The 19,663-nt window shown below is 53.0% G+C and overlaps 1 protein-coding gene and 1 long non-coding RNA gene across 2 annotated transcripts in view; one reads left to right on the forward strand and one right to left on the reverse strand.

The window, feature by feature from the left end:
* Positions 1-779: 779 nt before the first annotated feature.
* On the reverse strand, positions 780-12,124 carry LOC107133256 (uncharacterized). The gene is made up of 3 exons (XR_001502101.3): positions 11,621-12,124; positions 8,993-9,079; positions 780-1,068 (listed from the first exon to the last, which is right to left on the reverse strand). It is a non-coding gene; the product is annotated as an uncharacterized lncRNA (long non-coding RNA).
* KIAA1614 overlaps positions 10,927-19,663 on the forward strand; it is a 43,005-nt gene continuing 34,268 nt past the window's right edge. Inside the window, 3 exon segments of the mRNA XM_003587099.6 lie at positions 10,927-11,349; positions 13,044-13,990; positions 14,849-14,912. Of these exon segments, the coding sequence (XP_003587147.3) occupies positions 11,303-11,349; positions 13,044-13,990; positions 14,849-14,912 (1,058 nt within the window). The 5' untranslated portion in view covers positions 10,927-11,302.

Raw genomic sequence — 19,663 nt, forward strand, 5'->3', positions numbered from 1 at the left:
TGAACACGTGTGGAAAAGTGAGCTGAATGGCATGCAGGGTGGACTATGGGGGATACAGAAGTGCACCAGCCAGATCCCGGTCTAAGGAAAGGTTTGCATCACAGGTCTGGGGCACAGGTGTGAAGGCACAGGTGTGGAGCACAGGTATGGGCGTGCTGTGAGCAATGTCTCTGGTTGGCAGCTCTCAGCTCTCTTGTCCCCCAGTGGCTCAGCGCCTGCAATGCAGGATACGTGGGTTCAATCCCTAGGTCGAGAAGATCTCCCAGAGAAGGAAATGGCAACCGACTCCCGTATTCTTGCCTGGGAAATCCCATGGACAGAGGAGTCTGGTGGGCTACAGTCTTTGGAGTTACAACGAGTCAGGCACAACTGAGCACAGACGCACCCACCATTACAAATTTTTCCATTCTAGACTGTTCTTGAGGGCAAGGATGCCATCTGTTTTTCTGTCCTGATTATCCAACCATAATGCCTGGCTTATAGTAAGAAATATTAGTTGAAAACATGAATTGAATTAATTTGGCCAAGGATAATTTTTGTATGGGCTTCCCAGGTGGCGCTAGCGGTAAAGAACCCACATGCCAATGCAGGAGACATAAGAGGTACCAGTTCGATTCCTGGGTTGGGAAGACCCCCCGGAGGAGGGCACGGCAACCAAATCCAGTATTCTTGCCTGGAGAATCCCATGGACACAGGAGCCTGGCAGGCTACAGTGCACAGGGTCACAAAGAGTCGAACACAACTGCAGTGACTTAGCACACAAGCACAATTTTTGTACATAAATGTTAAGAGCAGCTTTATTTATTCATAATTGAAAAAAAAAATGAAACAACCAAATGTCCATTAACAAGAGAATGGATAAACAATTTGGGTAAACTGTCTTGGTTGCTAGGGCTCCCATAGCAAAATACCACACACTGGGGCGCTTAAATAACAGAAATATATGTCTCATTGTTCTAGAAGCTGGTAGTACAGATCAGGGTGTCAGCAGATTTGGTTTCTCTGGAAGCCTGTCTGCTTGGCTTGCAGATGGCGGCTTTGTCACTGTATCCTCACATGGCCCTTTCTCTGTGGACACATTGAAGATAGTTTTTAAGAGGGATAGTCATGTCTTTCATAGAGTTATAAAATGCAAACATGTCAGAGATTTTGTCATTAATCAGAAAACCAGTATAATGTTATAACCTGTTCAAAGAAGAATCTAAAACACAGATAAATATACAGACATCTGGAATGTGGGGAAAATTTATAAACAAATGCAAAACCAGCAAAATTGGTCAATATTCATAAGTCAGTTCTACAAATACAACCGTCACTTCTCAGGACAAAAATCATTTGCATTACTATCCACTTTACTACAATTTATAGAATTATAAAACAGCTCAGATAACCTGAAAGGATGCATAGACAGTACATCCAATGATGTTCGGGGATCATTTCAAAGTCTTTCACGTTTTCCCCTATACTTTAATGACTAACTTCCCCATTCCAAATTATGCATTCATTTATCAGGTCATTTGACATAATTACACACACACACACACACACACTCACACTCCAAAATGCTTTGTTCTCAACACCCTAGAAAAAATTCCCGTTCAGCTTGGCCAATTAGCTAAAGCCAGCAGCCGGGCTCAGATCCTGGGGCAAATGGAATCCACCACAGTTCTCCTTGTTTCATCTAAATCTTCACAGAAATGGCCAAAACTCTAGGTGAGAGATATCATTAGCAATATCAATATTAGCAAGAGAAAGTTTTTGTCTTAGATGTTCCATACTGAAGAAGTTTTAAAAGCTAAGCAGCTTTCTCATGACATACAGAGACCTACCACCCATGATTTTCACCACCGCTTTCCTGGGTGCGGAGACGAGTCCCAGAGCACAGTTCCCAACCCTGCTGCAGAAATGGAGCCGGACTTTGTGGGAGAGACGTTGGTTGAGAGGTCCGAGGGGGAGAAAGGGGAGCAGGAGAGTAGAGGGGTGATTCTGGGTGAGGGCATCTACGGGGCGGAAGTAAACAGCCATGAAACAAGCAGAGAACCTTTCCAGATGTGGCTGCTCATGAAAGGGCGGTGAGGGGCCCAATGGGATAGGACTTTACACACACAAAATCAGAGCTTTCAAGGGCCTGCAAACCCTCAGACACTGGCACTGATGAAGGCCTTCTAAGAATGTATACAGAATCCACTTTGACCTGATCCCTGAGCCCACTGGCCACGTGGGCACTCTTCTCTCCTCAGCTCAGTAAACGTAGCACCTCACACCCTGACCCAGCCTACTGAGACTCTTCTCCAGCAAGCTCTGAAAGAGGCCACTGTGTCACAGTCCCTCATACACACAAACACTAAACACTCCTCTGCACACAAACCCCAGATGTCCCCCAGGGCTCCTTGGAGGTGACATCTTCCCTGTGAACACCCTCAGGTCAGTTCAGTTCAGTTCAGTCACTTGGTCATGTCTGACTCTTTTGACCCCATGGACTGCAGCATACCAGGCTTCCCTGTCCATTGCCAGTTCCTGGAGCTTGCTCAAACTCATGTCCATTGAGTCGGTGATGCCATCCAACCGTCTCATCCTACGTTGTCACCTTCTCCTCCTACCTTCAATCCTCCCCAGCATCAGGGTCTTTTCTAATGAGTCAGTTTTTCACATCAGGTGGCCAAAGTATTGGAGCTTCAGCATCAGTTCTTCCAGTGAATATTCAAGACTGATTTCCTTTAGGGTTGACTGGTTGGATCTCCTTGCAGTCCAAGGGACTCTCAAGAGTCTTCTGCAAAACCACAGTTCAAAAGCATCAATTCTTCAGTGCTCAGCTTTCCTTATAGTCCAACTCTCACATCCATACATGACTACTGGAAAAGCCACAACTTTGACTAGATAGACCTTTGTCAGCAAAGTAATATCTCTGCTGTTGAATATGTTGTCTAGGTTGGTCATAGCTTTCCTTCCAAGGAGCAAGCATCTTTTTAATTTTATGGCGGCAGTCACCATCTGCAGTGATTTTGGAGCCCAAGAAAATAAAGTCTGTCACTGTTTCCATTGTTTCTCCGTCTATTTGCCATGAAGTGATAGGACCGGATTCCATGATCTTAGTTTTTTGAATGTTGAGGAAAGTTTTTTCACTTTCCTCTTTCCCTTTCATCAAGAGGCTTTTTGGTTCCTCTTTGCTTTCTGCCATAAGGGTGGTGTTATCTGCATGTCTGAGGTTATTGATATTTCTCCTGGCAATCTTGATTCCAGCTTGTGCTTCATCCAACCTGATATTTCACATGATGTACTCTGCATAGACGTTAAATAAGCAGGGTGGCACTATACAGCCTTGATGTACTCCTTTCCCGATTTGGAACCAGTCTGTTGTTCCATGTCTGGTTCTAACTGTTTCTTCTTGGTCTGCACATAGATTTCTTAGGAGACAGGTAAGGTGGCCTGGTATTCCCATCTCTTAAAGAATTTTCCAGTTTTTTATAATCCACACAGTGAAAGGGTTTGGCGTAGTCAATAAAGCAGTAGATGTTTTTCTGGAACTCTCTTGTTTTTTCGATGATCCAACAGATGCTGGCAATTTGATCTCTGGTTCCTCTGCCTTTTCTAAATCCAGCTTTATTATCTGGAAGTTCTCAGTCCATGTACTGTTGAAGCCTGGCTTGGAGAATTTTGAGCATTACTTTACTAGCATGTGAGATGAGTGCAATTGTGCAGTAGTTTGAACATTCTTTGGCATTGCCTTTCTTTGGGATTGGAATGAAAATTGACCTTTTCTAGTCCTGTGACCACTGCTGAGTTTTCCAAATTTGCTGATGTATTGAGTGCTGCACTTTCACAGCATCATCTTTTAGGATTTGAAAGAGCTCAACTGGAATTCCATCACCTCCACTAGCTTTGTTCATAGTGATGCTTCCTAAGGCCCACTTGACTTCGAATTCCAAGATGTCTGGCTCTGGGTGACTGATCACACCATTGTGGTTATCATGAAGATCTTTTTTGTATAGTTCTTCTATACAAAGTAACACTCTAACCTCCTCCAGATCCTGTCGCTCCTTCACTCTCCACCACAGCTCTTAAAACTGGTTTTAGACCCAATCTCTTAAGTCAGTAGCTTGTAACCCTTTGATTACCAGCCAATCCTTTTATTACTTCTGTGATCCTTAAGTCTATAAAAGTTTTGTCCAACAAACCAACCACATTTATTGCATAATAATCCTTGTCCCCTTGGCAACCCACACTGTCATACTCAACTGATACAATACTAGTCAAAAGCAAAGACACTTCTCATGGTAAATGTATCATTTCCATTAGACTTCTTTAAATATGGGTGATAACTTATGCTCCCCTCCCCATTAGGTGTCTGGGGACCCCAGGTTCCCTCATGGCTCAGTTGGTAAAGAATCTGCCTGCAATGCAGGAGACTGGGTTCGATTCCTGGGTCAGGAAGATCCCCTGGAGAAGGAAATGGCAACCCACTCCAGTATTCTTGCCTGGAGAATCCCATGGACAGAGGAGCCTGGCTACAGTACAGGGGGTTGCAAGAGCTGGACACGACTTAGTGACTAAAGAGAGAGAAAAGAGAGAAAGAGAGTAATATGGATGATAACTTATGCTCCCCTCCCAATTAGGTGTCTGGGGACCCAGGTTGGGAAATTCTGTTCTGAGGATTAATGTTGAGTGAGTTCAGCCAAGTCTCCCTTGCTCTCCCTTTTCTCAGATGGGCAAACTGAGGCTGTTAGTTTTAAGGTGAACTGACTTACTTAAACTGCCAAAGAATTGGAATGGAAATTGAGAATTTTTTAAAAGAAAGTGTCCCCTTTTTTGGTCTCTAACTCCTTTTAGCGTTAGGCTTTCTTAAAAAATAAAGTAAAATTAAGTTGGGATGGGCTGTCACTTGCCCCCCGAGTAAGCCTTTTCCACTTGCAGCCTGGACCTGTCTACAGGATCCTAGAATTTGCTGCATAGCAGCTGCCTGCTCCTCCCCTCCAGGTCAAGAGGCCCAGACCATCCCGACAAGAAGGAACCTGAGACGTTGTCTGGTCCAGGGTGTCCCAAAGTGTGTTCCCCAGGATGTTAATTGCTATGTTGGGGGTGGGGTGGGGAAACAGCTTCTGTGGTCATTTACTTTTGAGAAAGGCAGTGTTAAGCAAAGGTAAACTGGTTTAGTCTTGTTTTGTTTTCAGGACATGGCTGAGCCTGTGAAATGCCTTTGGGCCTAACGAACTGCCAGGAGGGTGAGATGGCATGCATTATTGCCCAGATTTACTGGACTTGAAATCTCTTTCACGGGAGACCTGTTCACGTCTCACGGGGCCCTGGGGTTCTGAGAAGTTTAGTTGGGGACCTGTTAGTCCAGCCTGACACTCCAGGTAAGGAAACAACTCAGCGTGACCAAGGCTTAGACCCACAAGGGGATCTAGTCCAGACCGGAACCCAGGTCGCCGGAGTCTAATCCTGGGCTTGGCAAATTTGGGCCTTTTCCTCTACACCTCACCCACCACATACCTTCGTTTAACACAGGGGGAAAAACTTTCCGAGGGACCCCGGAAGCGGAGGGTGTTTGCTTAGAGAGAGGCTCTCTAGAGGCTCATTTGCGTCTCCAGCAAAACCTCCCAGGCTGGTGGGGGCAGGAGGGGACGGGGGACAGGAACCCCCACAGGATGAGGGACTGCAGAGCCTGGGGGGCTAGAAAGGGCTCCATCTGCAGCAGAAAAGCCGTGAGGCTTTCAGAGTCTCTCATATGTCTTAATCGAATTATCACATAGAACTGAACACTGTCTTTTCTCAAGATCAAAAGCTGTCACTGACATGACTCCAGTGCTCGGTCAACCTCCAGTATCTTTCCCCCTGCATCTGCTCTCATTTTGTTAACGAGAAAAATCAGTGTGGCCACGATGACCATGGCTATTGGCAGACAGGTGAGAGCTAGGGGTCTCTCCTCTTATTGATGGCGGCCTCCCACTGAGCAGGCATGGGGAGTCGGGGAGTCGGAGGGAGAGTATTAGAACATTTGCCTAAGCCCAATCATTTCCTGGTGATTAGGATTACGAAATGAAAAGCTACAGTGTCTCTCGCATGGGAGCAGATGCCTGGCAGACTCAGGGTGGGTGCAGGGCGAGTGGGCCTCCAGGGCAGAGCAGTCTGCCGTCAGTGTCTCCAGGGCAGGCCCGTCCCATCCCGGCAGCTCCCCGCCTGCCTGCCCTGGGGAGCGGTGCGGGCTGACCAGGTAGGAACCACGCCTTTGCTCTTCCTGAGTCTTAGTCAACTCAGGCAAGCATGGCAAAGGAGAACATGGCATACATGTGTTCCCATGTGTGTGTATACGTGTGTGTTAGTGTGTGTGGAGTGGCATGACTAGAAACCTAGGTGGTTGCTCTCTGGAGGTGCCCAGCTGTCATGTTGCCTGACTGTACCAGGCATCTTCTCTCCACCTAGATTTACCTGCTTCTCTCGCGTGCTTTTCTCCTCTCCTCTTCCCCATCTATTTCTTCTTCTGAGAGCTATTTTATCTGCAAATTTCCAGGCTCACTCAGAATTGAAGTGTAAGGGCCACACCACTGTCTGGGATCAGTGGCCATTTGAGGGAAAAGCGAGGCGGGCAGGAGCATCAGGTGTAAGTGGGAGTCATGAAGGCCGGAGGCCGGTCCTCACCCTGCCCGTGGCCAACTATCTTGTAGGCCCTGGGGCAGGATGGGCCACACTGAGGGAATGAACCACATCCTTTGGAGATGACCTTGATCCACTGAGCAGGAGCAGCCCCCTGTTCTGCTCTTAGGCATCCTTACCCGACAGGGATTTTTTTTCTGTCATTTTAACTATGTGGCCTCTAGTCAGTAGCTTTTATGTGCTGGGAGTGTGTTGGAGCCAGGAACGAGGTTGAGGAGGAGGAAGCACTGTGAGGTGTCAGAGGCTGACCACTTAGAGTGATAAGTGCTCGGGCAGAAGTGGGTCAGGGGTGCACTAATCCAGGTCGGGAGGACAGCACAGGATGTCGAGGAAGGTGTCTCTGTAGAGGCTCCAGTTGAGCTGAGTGTGGACAGTCTAGGAGGAGACAGCCAAGTTGGGTTGGGATGTGTGTATGTGTGTGTGGCGTGAAGCAGCGTGTTTCAGGCTGAAGGAGAGACTGGGCAAAGGCGAGGAGACATGAGCCAGGCGGGGGAACTAGAAGCAATCCAATATGGTGGGTGGGCTGGACAGGTTCTCGGGGTGGTGAGAACTGGGGCTAGAGGGACTGCTGTACCATACAAAGGACTCTGAGTTTTAAGCTGAGGATTTCTGCTTCTTCACACTGACTGGCCTCAAAATCACCTAGGAAACTTGTTAGGGAACACATTCCTGGGCCTAACTCCAACTAAGGAATCAGAATCCCCAAGGGTGAGACCTCAGAATCAGCCTTTTCAGCAGTGTCCTGGGAGGGTCTACATGAGCTCTGGGTAGACTGGACCCTGGGAAACAGCAGGATTCCTATCAAGGGAGAGGCGGGTACATGGGAAACCAGTCCCGACACTCTGCTGGAAGGAAAAACAGGGTCCGAGGGGGAGGCCCTGGGACTGTGCACAGTATCACGAGGGGGGTCGCCAGGATCAGATGCCCTAGTGCTCCTGGACCAGTGCCCCCTGATGAGGACAGGAAAGGCAGATCTCCAGCTGGACACACTCCTGCAGGCAGTAAGGGGAGGGATGACCGAGGCGTCCCTCCCACCCTTTCCCACTCGACTCCACCTGCTTTAAGGGAGGGACCTTGAAGGACTAGCTCACTCTTTCCCTCCATCCTAAGGGAAATCCCTACTTCCACAACCCACAAGGCTCCCTATTCAAACTGAGTGTTCAGAGCCCATTGCGGGAGGGTGGAGAGGAGGAGTGAAGCTTGTGTTTTCATCCAGGCTAAGGGGGAGGGAGACTTCCCTAGGTGATCCAAAAGGAGGAGGGGGGCTCTGTGACTGCTATTTACTCTACATTTGGGTTCCTCGTAGATTCCTCTCCAAAGGGTGGTAATGAAAGACTCTGATACTCAAGGAGGTAAGGCAGTTCCCCAGCCCTGAAAGGTGCTCAAGGCTAAGGCCCAGATTAGACCACCTTCCAGGGACTCTCACCTCAAAGGACGGGGTCCTAGCGCCTCACCGGGGACCTAGAGCCCTCAACCAGGCCCCACCACCCTTGTTCTGCAGCCTCACCCCCACCCCCAGACTTTCCCAGATTAACCTTTATATTTAACACTTAAACCAGGCAGTTTCGCACCTCAGTGCCAGTGTTTATGCTAATCCCTCCTCCTCTGACTTGCCTCTCCCACTCCTCCCCCTCTGTCTGGCTAATTCCTGCTCGTTCTGCAAGACCCAGCTTGCCCTGACACCTCCCGGACCACCCAGCACGCATCTCAGTCTAGCTATTCCTGTAAACGATCCACATCACCCTGTGCTCACCTTGATGCGACCACTTATACACAGTTTAGGCACTGCCCCACTCTGAGTTGACCAGAAATTCCTCAAAGGCAGGATTTGTGGGTACTACATTTTGTCTCCCCAGCGCCTAGCACACGGTAGGAGCTCAAGAAATATTTGCTGAGCCAAACAGAATCCAGATGAATGGGACATGCTCTGAGACATGCGAGTGCCACGATCATTTAAGAGCATTCTTAGGATCGGCTTTATGGTGTTTTTAGGACCTATGTGCTGTGTGCTCAGACACTCAGTCATGTCAACTTCTCTGCTACCCATGGACTGTAGCCCATCAGGCTCCTCTGTCCATGGGATTCTCCCAGCGAGAATACTGGAGTGGGTGTCATTTCCTTCTCCAGGGGATCTTCCCGACCCAGGGATCAAACTCGTGTCTCTTACGTCTCCTACAGGTGCCTGTTAAAGCCTCTGTATAGCTGTGACACTTCATCCCCTTGTTTATTGCAAAATAACAAATTTAATGAGTATACTGAAGGTGAATATTTGCATGTTAAACAGGCTGAGGGCAGGTTTCCTTTAAATACTAAGCCTTTCCTAGAACTTCCAGAAACTTACCTTACAGATCATTAACTTCTGGGGGAGGCGGGGAGCAGAAGTCGTGGAACTGAAATCTCTAAGAGTCTGAGCTCCAAAGCAGTGACTCTGAAAGGAAGAAGCAAGGCAGAGTGTCTTGGACCTGGACAGAACTGGGTTCAGACTCTGGCTCATAACAGGTCCCCAATAATAGTAATAGTGTTGTTTGTAGGGTTGACTTTGTGCACGGAGGTGAGGAAGGAGTCTTTCGAGGTTTACAGGATTTTATCTGGGCTGGCAGAAGAAGGAGGCAGAGATGATCCAGAAAGGAAGGGCCAGACCATAGCAGCAACATAATCCGACTATCACAGTACTTCACAATTTTTTTTTATGTTATTAAACAAAATCTTTTCATGTTGAATATGCGGAATGCTGGCAACAGCATTGTTCTGGGTGGTTAATGGAGAGGGTCTTGGACTTATCAGCTCTGCGACCTGGGACAGATCACCTAACTACAGTTTCCTCATCTGTACAAAGAAGACAGGAAACAGTATCCATCTCTTAAGGCTGCAGCAATGCCAGGTGATAGAATGCCCTCCATAAATGGTACCAGTTACTGTATTATGAAGTGATCAGTACTACAGCACAGAATGGTAAGTCCCTGTTGGAGGAACTGCTTGCTGTGGGAATATGGGGGTGGAGGGTGGGGCTAGCTGCAAGAGCACAACCCAGGACCCTGGAGACCACCTGTGTGACCTTGGGCCTGTTCTGTAACACTGAGGGTGTGCCCTAGATAATCTTCCAGGTGCCTAAATTAGCAAAGGTTAGTCCACCCACAGACAGCTCCCCAAACAGCCGCTCTCAGGCCTGGATGCCTTGTCCTGCCCAGATGCCCTCTTCCCCACTTTGTGCAGAGTAACTCTTACTCACTCAAGGGCAGGCCTCCTTCCCATCCTTCCCTGACACCCCATACCCTCTGCGCAGCAGTCCGCACGCTGCGGTCCTTATGGTAGGCAGCTAGGTCTGTCACCTAGATGGTGACTCTACTGCCTCAGTGCAAACAGAGAGCAACGGGCACTGGACAGTGAAGCTTGTTAGCAGTCGGAAAGATGATTAGCACTTTCCCTTTGTAGAGATTTCCGGAATCTCCTGGGTCCTAATTCTCTTATAGTTTGTTGTGGAGAAATAGGTTTGGAAATAGTTGGGGCTCCGTTCCCTCCCCCTGGGTGGAAAGAGAAAGCGTGCTCCCTTGGTTGGGGCCACCGCTGCAGGTCAAGTCCTTTGCAGCTATTAATACTTCCTGCCAGGTCTGGGAAAAGTGACAAGGGGCCTTCAGGAGTCCCCAGAGTCCCCCCAGAACCGGTCCCTTTCCAAGGCGTCTGGCCATGCAGGCACCTGGCTCTCCCCTTAGCTGCACAAGAAGAGGGGACTCGCGTCCACCACGTGTGCCCCCTCGCGCTGCTAGAAAGCGGAAACAAATGACCTTGACCTCCAAGGAGACAGCCCCTCGGAGAGGGCGCCTCCTCCGGAAAAGTTGTCCAGACAAAGGGCGTTCCTCGGCTTCCACCCCGACAGCCGCCAGCCGCCGGCCGAGCCTCCCCCCTCCACCCCCGCGCCCTGGGTGTAGGGTTACACGCCTCGCCGCGAAGCTCGGGGGAGAGCGCGGTGTTTCCGCAGCTTTGGCTCACGTGGAGCCGCGTCTCACCGCCGCGCTCTCCCCGAAGCCTGGGCTGCGAGCGCCCTCCCGGCGGACGGGGCGACCCGGGCCGGGAGGGGTGAGGTCCGGCGGTACGGAAGGCCGCCCCGCCCCGTCCGAGGCCCCGAGCTCGCGGCTGGGCCGGCGGCTTAGACGTCTGCACGGTCCCGGGAGGGGCGGCCCTGCAGGGCTCTGGGGACTGGGCCCCGGGCCCCGGGGAGCGCGCGGGGCGGCGGGGCGGGGTGGGAGCGAGGGCTGCTCCTCCAGCCCCTTCCGCTGCGCCTCCTTTCTGCTCTCCCGCTCCCTCTTCCCGTCCCAGCCGGGGGAGGCGCCGGGCTTGGCCTCTCACCCCCTCCGTGGCCGAGCCTTGAGGTAGCCGCCCATGCCGCTTCCTGCCCTCCCGCGCCCTCCCCGTCCGACCCTGCGTCCCCTCCCCGGACCTGGAGGGAGGCCGCGGCCCGCGGGGCGGCTGCCCGGTTCCGACCCCACCCGGACCCCGGGGCGGCCAGCAGAGCCCGGAGCCGAGCCGGGCGCGCCCCGAGAGCCGAGGCCTGCGGGCCGCACTCCCCGAGCCCCGGGCCGGAGCCCGCGCGCCCTGCTCCCCGCCGCGGGCCCGGGAGGGAGAGGGGCGAGAGGAGGGCCTGGTCTCCCCGGGGATGGAGGGGATGGAGGCGGCGGCCAGACCTGCCGGCGGCAGCCTTCAGTGAGTACGGAGGAGGCGAGGCCCCGGGCGGGCCGGGGATGGCGGGACCGGGGGAGCGAGAAGGAAGGGTCGCGGGGGGAGCCCTGCCCGTCACGACCGTCTTCATTTCAGCGTCTCAGGGTTGGGGTTAGACGAGCACAGCGCTCGGCCCTAGACTTCAGCGGCCCCGAGCCGCACAAATCGGTACCCACTGTTCCCCCGAGGAAAGTCTCATCCATCCTAACAGGTCTCTAGAGAGGGGTGATCTCTGGAATGCTGTTCAAGACTTTACCTGAAGGCTCTTGTAATGTGACGGAAATTGCACCCAAACCCTTCAAATCCCCTGCTTCCTGGATCGAACCTTAGAAGAGAGGACTCAGTGGCTGGGCTGTGACGACAGAGTTCGTCAATTCTAAATGAACTGGTAGAGAGACTGATCTCGTCCTCCCGAAGACAGGCCTTAAATGTCACAGGCTTAAAACTGATGTAACAAAAAAAAAAAAAACTGATGTAACATACAGACCGTGTGTATGTATTTTGCTTTATGGAATATGTGTATTCATGAAATATATTAAAAACGGAGTTGTAATAAATGACTATAGAGAGGCTTGGCATTTAAGAGAATTCTGTAGTGAATCTTTAGTCAGTATTAGGTGAATAATTAACCCCTAGTTTGTAATTTATGTAAATATGAATTTTTATGCATGCCGTGGGACATTCCTAGATGTATGGTGTAGAAGGGGCATGTTCTCAGAGAGCAGGATAAATATTAAGACATTGTGGCTTCTATGTGTGCACAGAACTGCTTGGCGAGTAAAATCTCGAGCTCACTTTTATTCCCTGTGAAGACATTGACATCAAGTGTGCTACCAAGGAGCGGTCATCTGGGCACGTCACCTGTCTAGGACTAAGGGGAGTTGGGGTCCTGGTCACTGGGTGCTTTGGAAGAGCCCTGACCTTGGGAGGAGAAGCTTTGAGTTCCTAGCCAGGCCTCCCTCAGCTTTGGTGTCTCCTAATGGCTCTGTGCCTCTGTCTCTCTGTAAAATGTCTGTAAAAATGAGGGTCATAACTGTTCAGGCAGAATGGTGTGAGAATTTGAGAGAGAGCGTCTGAAAGTACCTTCAGGCCTGCCCAGCACCGAGCAGAGGCTGAAAGGCCTTGGTGCCTGATCCTGGCTGCCCTGTGGGCACAGCTCTGCTCACGCCTGAGGTTTCGGCACAGGGAGGGGGACACCTTCCACCAGCGGGTCAGATCCAGGGTGGTATCTTCCTGAAGCCCATCCTCTGCATTGGTTCCCTTTGGAAAGGGAAGAGCTTGTGGGCATGAACAGAAATCGCCATCCTCCCCTGAGGCCTGACACCTGTCAGCCAAACACGAAGCCAGGGACTGGGAATGCAGCCCGCATTTCCCCTCTGGTCCACACTAGGCAGAAGATTAGCTGTTGCTTGACGCTTCACTGTCCCCACCTGTAAAATGGGGATAGAAAAATAAGACTACTACTCCGACTTGGAAGAAAAAACTCAGTAATGACTTATTCGTACCATCCAAAGGCTCGCGCTCCCCAGGCTGCTTTCACATTGTCTAGGGGCACCCCCTGATCGGACCCCAAGTTTCCTCCAGACAGGGCTCTATACCAAGGCACTATGGAGACCCAGGAGGTCGTGGGAGCTGGCCAGGTAGTGGGTCTAAGGAGCTCTGTCTGTTTTCTCCTCCAGAGAACCCCAAATAGGGAGCAGAACGGCCAGCTCCATGCAGGTGACCTCAGCTGTGGAGAGAAGTGACCCCGAGCCACAGCCGGAGAACGGACACCTCCCAAGACCCTGGCCCTGCCCTCGAGAAGACGGAACACCCAGCCCGAAGGCCACCCAGCCTCCCGGGGCACCGGGGATACAGCTCCAGGGGCCCTCCGTGCTGGAGTCCAAGGTGAGGGCCTTGAAGGAGAGGATGACAGCGGGCAGACAGGGGGCAGGCCCCAGCCTCACTTCCCACCAGCGGCTGGCCCTCAAGAAACCCAAGTGCAGACGAGTCAAGGTGGGTGGGTCCAAGCCTCCGTCAGAGGGGCCTTCCCCACCCGAGGCTGTGGTGGTCCATCACACGCAGAAGCCAAACGACAGGCGGCTGGACCGCAGTGTCACCGAGGAGGAGCCCGCCAGGAACGGGGACCCCGGGCCTCCCAGGTTGCCTGCTCCCGGACTCGAGTGCTGGAACAGGAGGAGCCCGTGGCCTCCAGAGGCTGTTCAAACACAGCCTGAGCATGACAGAGCTCTGCCGGCCGGGCCCAGCTCTCTGCAAGAGGGCCCCGTCCACAGGGTCACTCCCAGCCGGCCGGGGGGCTCTCGTCCTTGTAACAAAACCACCCACGTGCTCACCCTGCGGAAAGGAAGGTCACACCCCCAGCAGGATGGTCTCGGCACCCGGGGAGACCCGGACAGCTTGTCTCCGACCTCAGAGGAACACTTCGTCCCCAGGCCGGCTCTCCTGGGGGAGCTCTGGAGAACCAGGGACCTGGGGGCCCTGGGCACTGGGGGCAGCACCTTGTCCCTGTCTGACCGCGTGGAGAGGAACCGCCTTCTGCTGCAGGAGATGCTAAGTGTTGGGGGGCAGGGCCCCTCCAAGGTGGGAGTCCCAGGCTGGACTTCATGCTGGGATAGAGCTGTGCCAGGTAAGGCCCACTCTCTGGGTCTGGGGGCTGGGGGCAGGGGGGGAGTCCAGGAGAGGGAAAAGGAGATGGGGGTTACCTCGGAGGGGAGGGGAGGGAAAGTGGGAGAGCACAGCTGTTTATCACCAGATTCCTAGGTTGTCTCTTAGTCTGGGCTTTGACACAGATTCTGCATCACCTCACAGCCAGCCCCATCTGCTAAAGGCTCCCCCAAACCCCCCAGAACAGCAGTCCCCAGCTTTTGGCACCAGAGGCTGGTTGCATGGAAGACAATTTTTCCACAGACTGGTGGGATGATGGGGATGGTTTCAGGATGATTCAAAGGTGACGTTTATTGAGCACTTTATTTCTATTATTACCATATCAGCTCCACCTCTGATCATCAGGCATTAGATCCCAGAGGTTGGAGACCCCTGTCCCAGACCACAGGGAAGCCTCCACAGTTTGTTCCCTGTGGTTCTTTCAACAGTGGCTTTTTGACGATGACACGTCCTCAGCCCTCGGTGGACTTCATTGTCCTTGGGTAGGAGCCCCTCCCCACAGAGAGACCCAGCCTCCAGGCCGGCGGGCTGAGCTCAGGTGGTCGCACTGCTGCAAGTGTTCAGGCCTTAGCCACGGCTCTTGCCCTTCCTTCCTCCCACACCCAGCTTTGAGAAGACCCCTGTGGGCCCTCAGCTCACGACAGTGCCCACCAGCAGTCACTGTGACAGGCTGAGCCTCCACCTGGGGGGGTCGGAATTATCTGGGGGAGTAAATGGCTGCTGGAGAAAACTTTGTCCTCTGAGCTTGTGCTCATTAAGCAGCAGCTGAGAGCCCAGGTCCTGGCTCTGCCCTAATCTCTGCTTCTGCTCTGGGTCCTAGAGCGACTAGCCGGCGACGTGGACTGGGACTCGGGCATCTCCCTTCAGGACTCGGACCAGAGCAGGTAAGCGCGCAGACATCTTCTCTGCGTCTCTCCTGGACAGTTGTCCCTGTCCCTTCATTTCCTCTGCGGCAGGAGAGTAGGAGATGCGGAGAGGGGAGGGGACAAACAGCTGCACCTGCAGGCAGGTCTCCTCCCGGAGGCCTCCTAGGAGGCACCCCTCACCCCCTGATGCCCAGGCGGGGCCCCTGCTCCCCGTGCAAAACTGCGGGGTACAGAGCCTGGTGCAAGGAGCACTGCAAACCACCTGCTCTGCGACGTGGGGCTCATTTCCCTGCCCCGGCCTCTGTCGCTTTATCCTTCAAGTGAGCCAAGTAGTAACTTGTGTCATGTACCTTTCGGACTGTTGTGGGACTGAACACAAGATCAGTTCAGTTCAGTCGCTCAGTCGTGTCCAACTCTTTGGGACCCCGTGGACTGCAGCACGCCAGGCCCCCCTGTCCATCACCAACTCCCAGAGTTTACTCAATGGATGTGAAAATCCTTTGGGAAAGCATGTGAATGCAAGGCTTTTACTCCGACAGTTCCTTTCCCAGTCAAGGGGTGTGCTGACTGGTGTAAAGGTCTTCATCTCCCCCAGCCTCCCGGACTTTGCTGCAGCCCCTCCATCGATGTCTGAGGAAAGCTGGGCACCTGGGGTGGGGGTGAGTGGCCATGGGGCTGTGTCATGACCAGGTAGGCCAGAGGAGTATCTTTCGGGAGGGCAGGGGGGCCATCTGTGGATCCATCGGTGGCTGCCCAGGGCTTGGCCTCACCCTCCATATCCACTGCACGCCTGGCACGTGAAGCTGAGCGAAGTCTCAGGACTTGGGAGCAGCCGCATTTCCCCTTTCTGTGCAGTGACGTCACCCTCCTGTGGGTCTCGTGGTTTCTGCTGAGGGTAGAGGGCAGCAATGTTACTTCTGCAGATTCCCTGCCTGCTAAGTTCCACTTGGCTTGACCTCCCCTCCAGAATATGTGGACCCCCAGTTCCGTTTTCACACAGTGAGGGCTGCCCCGGTTCAGGAGATTCAACCTCTGCTTGGCCACTGGCCTTCTCACTGACTTGGGCTGAGAGCCTGGTGGAGAGGGGGCTGTCTGGCTCCTTCATCCCTCATTATTTACGACTTGGAATCGTAGCTGCCCCCCCTTCTTCCGGGGGTCTCTTCCCGCCTCCCTGGCCGCCATGTTCAGCCTCCCCTCACATCCACACCTAGCCCAGCCACAGTGTGGAGGCGTGTGACTGGTCCTTGTGACATCCTGTCCCCTGCCCTGCCCCTTTGTCCTTCCTGGGGAGCCATAAAGGAGACAGCCTGCCTGGGCAGACACAAGTTGTGCCTAGAGGAGCCGGGGCCTCCTCTTCTGCAGCTACATGTCTCCCTGCTCCCCGCTGCTCGCACTCTGTCTTCCCTGGGTGGGAGGAAGGCTCAACTGCAAGATGTCCACGGGGGCTTGCCCAGAGGTCACTATTGAAAGAAGCCGAAGCTCCTGACTTGCATGTTGGGTACTAGGTAATTAAAATACCATCTTAAAGGACAAGAACCTCAACCATGGGGGGTCGGGAGGGGCTTCCCCCCAGTCCTGCAAGGAGATGGCGTTTGTGTAGAATGCTCAGGGTAGGAATTTCTGAACTATTGTTTCACCTACCAGACCGTTTGCAGTGGGTTAGGGTCTGCAGTTTACAGTGGCTCAGCGGTAAAGATTCCACCTACAATGCAGGAGATGTGGGTTCGATCCCTGGGTCGGGAAGATCCCCTGGAGAAGGAAATGGCAACCCATTCCTGTATTCTTGCCTGGAGAATCCCATGGACAGAGGAGCCTGGTGAGCTACAGTCCAGGGGGTCGCAAAGTGTCAGACACAACTTAGCAACTAAACACACACCCGAGGTATCTGTGTCTAGGTGTAGGCTGTGTAGGTGTGTGCATATGTATATTGTATGATGATCTCATGTGTGTATATGTGTGGAATGAGGAGGGTGCCCAGCATATATCCAGGCACAGAGTTGGCCTGGGGAAAACTGTCCCCTGGCTTGTTTAGAAGGTTGTTCACAGTGCCCCATGGACCTTTATTGGTGATCTACACCCTGCTGAGTAGACACCCAGGCTGAAGGGCCAGAAAGCACGCCTACTTCATGGAGAAAGTTCATCCATGTCCAGAGACCCCTTGGGACAGGCTTTCTCATTTGGCTCTATTCCTGAGTCTTCCGGGCAGATACTAAAGCATCCCTGAGACCCTGCAATTCCGTCTCTCCCCTAAGCAGGATGGTTTTGTTGCTGCTTCTTCTCTATGTCTGAGCTTCCTGAGAGACTTTTGAAGTAAGGCACACTTCCCTCAGCCCTGTACCCCTGGCCACAGGGTCTACATGGAGGGGCTGAGGACCCTGGACAGCGTAGACTCTGAGACCATGGCAGCCGTCATCATGGTCATCCTGAAAGGGCCAGGACATCAGTCAGGACGTGTTCTGGCAGTGAGCCCCTTAAATCTCAGCGTTTGAGGCATAAAAGGTCTGGTTTCACACCCAGTCAAGTTTAGCGTCAGTGCAGTTCAGTGTTAGAACCAAATAATCACCAGGTTGACGACTGATCATTAGTCTGGTCAGTAATGACCTGGTTAACCCAGCAAGTATTTATGTCCTCGGTTGTTACTGTTCTGCATGATGGTAAGACAGGAAGCCCCACAATGATGGTGAAGCAGCAGAGCCCAAGACAGCAGACCCTGTCTGACTGGCGGGGTCGGCCCAGCTCATTGCAGGTGGTCACAAGGAGAGTCACCTGTGGAGGCGAGACCCCCGAGATGCTGAGGGAACACCAGAAATGTCCCAGGGCCAATTGGTTGTCCCTTCTACTGAGGGACGAAAGGAGACTCCACCCCAGAGGACAGGAACCACCTGGAGGTCCTTCCTTCCAGAAGACCATGCTGACACTCAGCTCCAGCCCTTGTGCTGTACTGCATCCTGACAGTGTCCTAATAACAACGTATTGACTGTTCCCATTTCACTGACAGAGACCCTCTTGGGCAGAGGCTAAGTGACTTGCCTGGTGATAAAGCTATTAAGTGTTAGAGTCAGGGTTCACAGTCAAAAACACCAAGGGCTGTTCTCTAACCATTATGCTGCACTGCTACAAGCTGTCCCCACAGGTCATGCCTTGGGTTAGGGATCTGGGGGCCCTTGGCCCCCTCCCCCAGCCTGGTATTCTCAAGTATAGACCAAGAAAGGTAGGTGGCAGGCTCCACGGGCTAAGCTTGTTTCTCTCCTAAGTCGCCGTTGACATGATTTGGGAAATGGGGTTTTGATTTGTGGAGAGACGACAAGGGGAGGGGTAAGCACTTCAGGATGACAGAGGACGAGATGGTTGGATGGCATCACTGACTCAATGGACATGAATTTGATCTACTTCTGGGAGTTGATGCAGGACAGAGAAGTCTGGCATGCTTCAGCCCATGGGGTCACAAAGAATCAGACACGTCTGAGTGACTGAACAACTCAACAAAAGCACTTCAGGGAAGCCCAGTGGGGTCAGTACTGTCAGCCGTGACCTCGCTCGCAGCCGTGTGTGAGCACTGGACTCGTCAGAGGAGGGAATCGAAGGGCGCTCTGCTTGGGGGCTCTGCCCCCATCCATTCTTAGAAGCCTGTGGTGTCGCGCCCCTGCTGTCTGTAAAACGGCCAGGACCCGCTTGGTCTGTCCACTGTCTTGAGGCCTTGGGAGGGCACAGCAGGATTATACATTGCCTTAGGACCCCAGCTGAACCCTGCTTGTGCAAAAAGTGTATAAAACCAGAGGAGCAGCTGCAGTCAGTGCGATCCTCACCCCAGGCCCTGCACCGGAAGGGAGTCGATTCTTTCCAAAAAAGCACTCAGCCTCGGGCCGCTGCAGGCACCAGGGAGGCCCCCTGAGGCCCGGGGCCTGCGTTGGCAAGCTAGTTGGGAAGGCGGTGCTGTGGGGCCCAGGCTTGCTCTGCTTCAAATCAGGGCCTTCCGTGTGTGCCATCTTTGGGGGGCGGAGGGGCAGACCCTGACACGTGTCTGCAGGGGCTTTAACCCCTGCTCCGCTGTGGGGTCAATGGAGGGGAGAGGGTCTCTGGGGTCGTTTAATTTGTGCTGTGATGATGATGAAAGCACAGAGGACTTCCTGAGTTGTTGATTTCCCCCATCCCTGTGGCAGAGTTATGCCCATTTCTAGATGCAGAAATAGAGGCTCAGAGGAGGGAGCCCAGTCTCAGCGTGTATACTTCATCACAAGAAAAGAAGGCGCAGACGTTGTCTGGTTCCGGTTTTCAGGCCTCCACGCAGACAGCTAGCAGCCAAAACTCCCTGCCCCGAAGCTGTCTGCAGGCTCCAGTTTACAGAAGGGGCAGACAGGGAACCCTCAAGAATTTCAGAGGCCTGGGCTGTGGCTCGAGTGGTCAGGCCCACAACTGTGAGAAAACCTTGGGCTTTTAAAACTTAACTTATTCCCTAGCATTACACTGTGTGTAATTTCAGAAGGAATTCCCACTTTGCCCTCACTGCCCACTCTGCCTACACCAACTTTGGCTGTTGCTGGTGGATCTTCCCTCGGGAGCTCCTTGAGGGGCGAGGCCCGTGCTGTTCTCTCTGGGACCCGGGACCTGCCAAGTGTCAGCACGGTACCGGCACTCAGAATGTGTTTGCCAGAAGCATGCGTGTATGACTGTAACTGAGGGCTCACCTGGGGTGGACGCCCCTGTGGGCTTGATCGGATCTGACTGGAGCCAGTAGAGGACATTCCAGATGGGTAAGACCTGCAGACACG

Source organism: Bos taurus, chromosome 16 (assembly GCF_002263795.3).
Source record: "Bos taurus isolate L1 Dominette 01449 registration number 42190680 breed Hereford chromosome 16, ARS-UCD2.0, whole genome shotgun sequence".
Taxonomy (NCBI): domain Eukaryota; kingdom Metazoa; phylum Chordata; class Mammalia; order Artiodactyla; family Bovidae; genus Bos; species Bos taurus.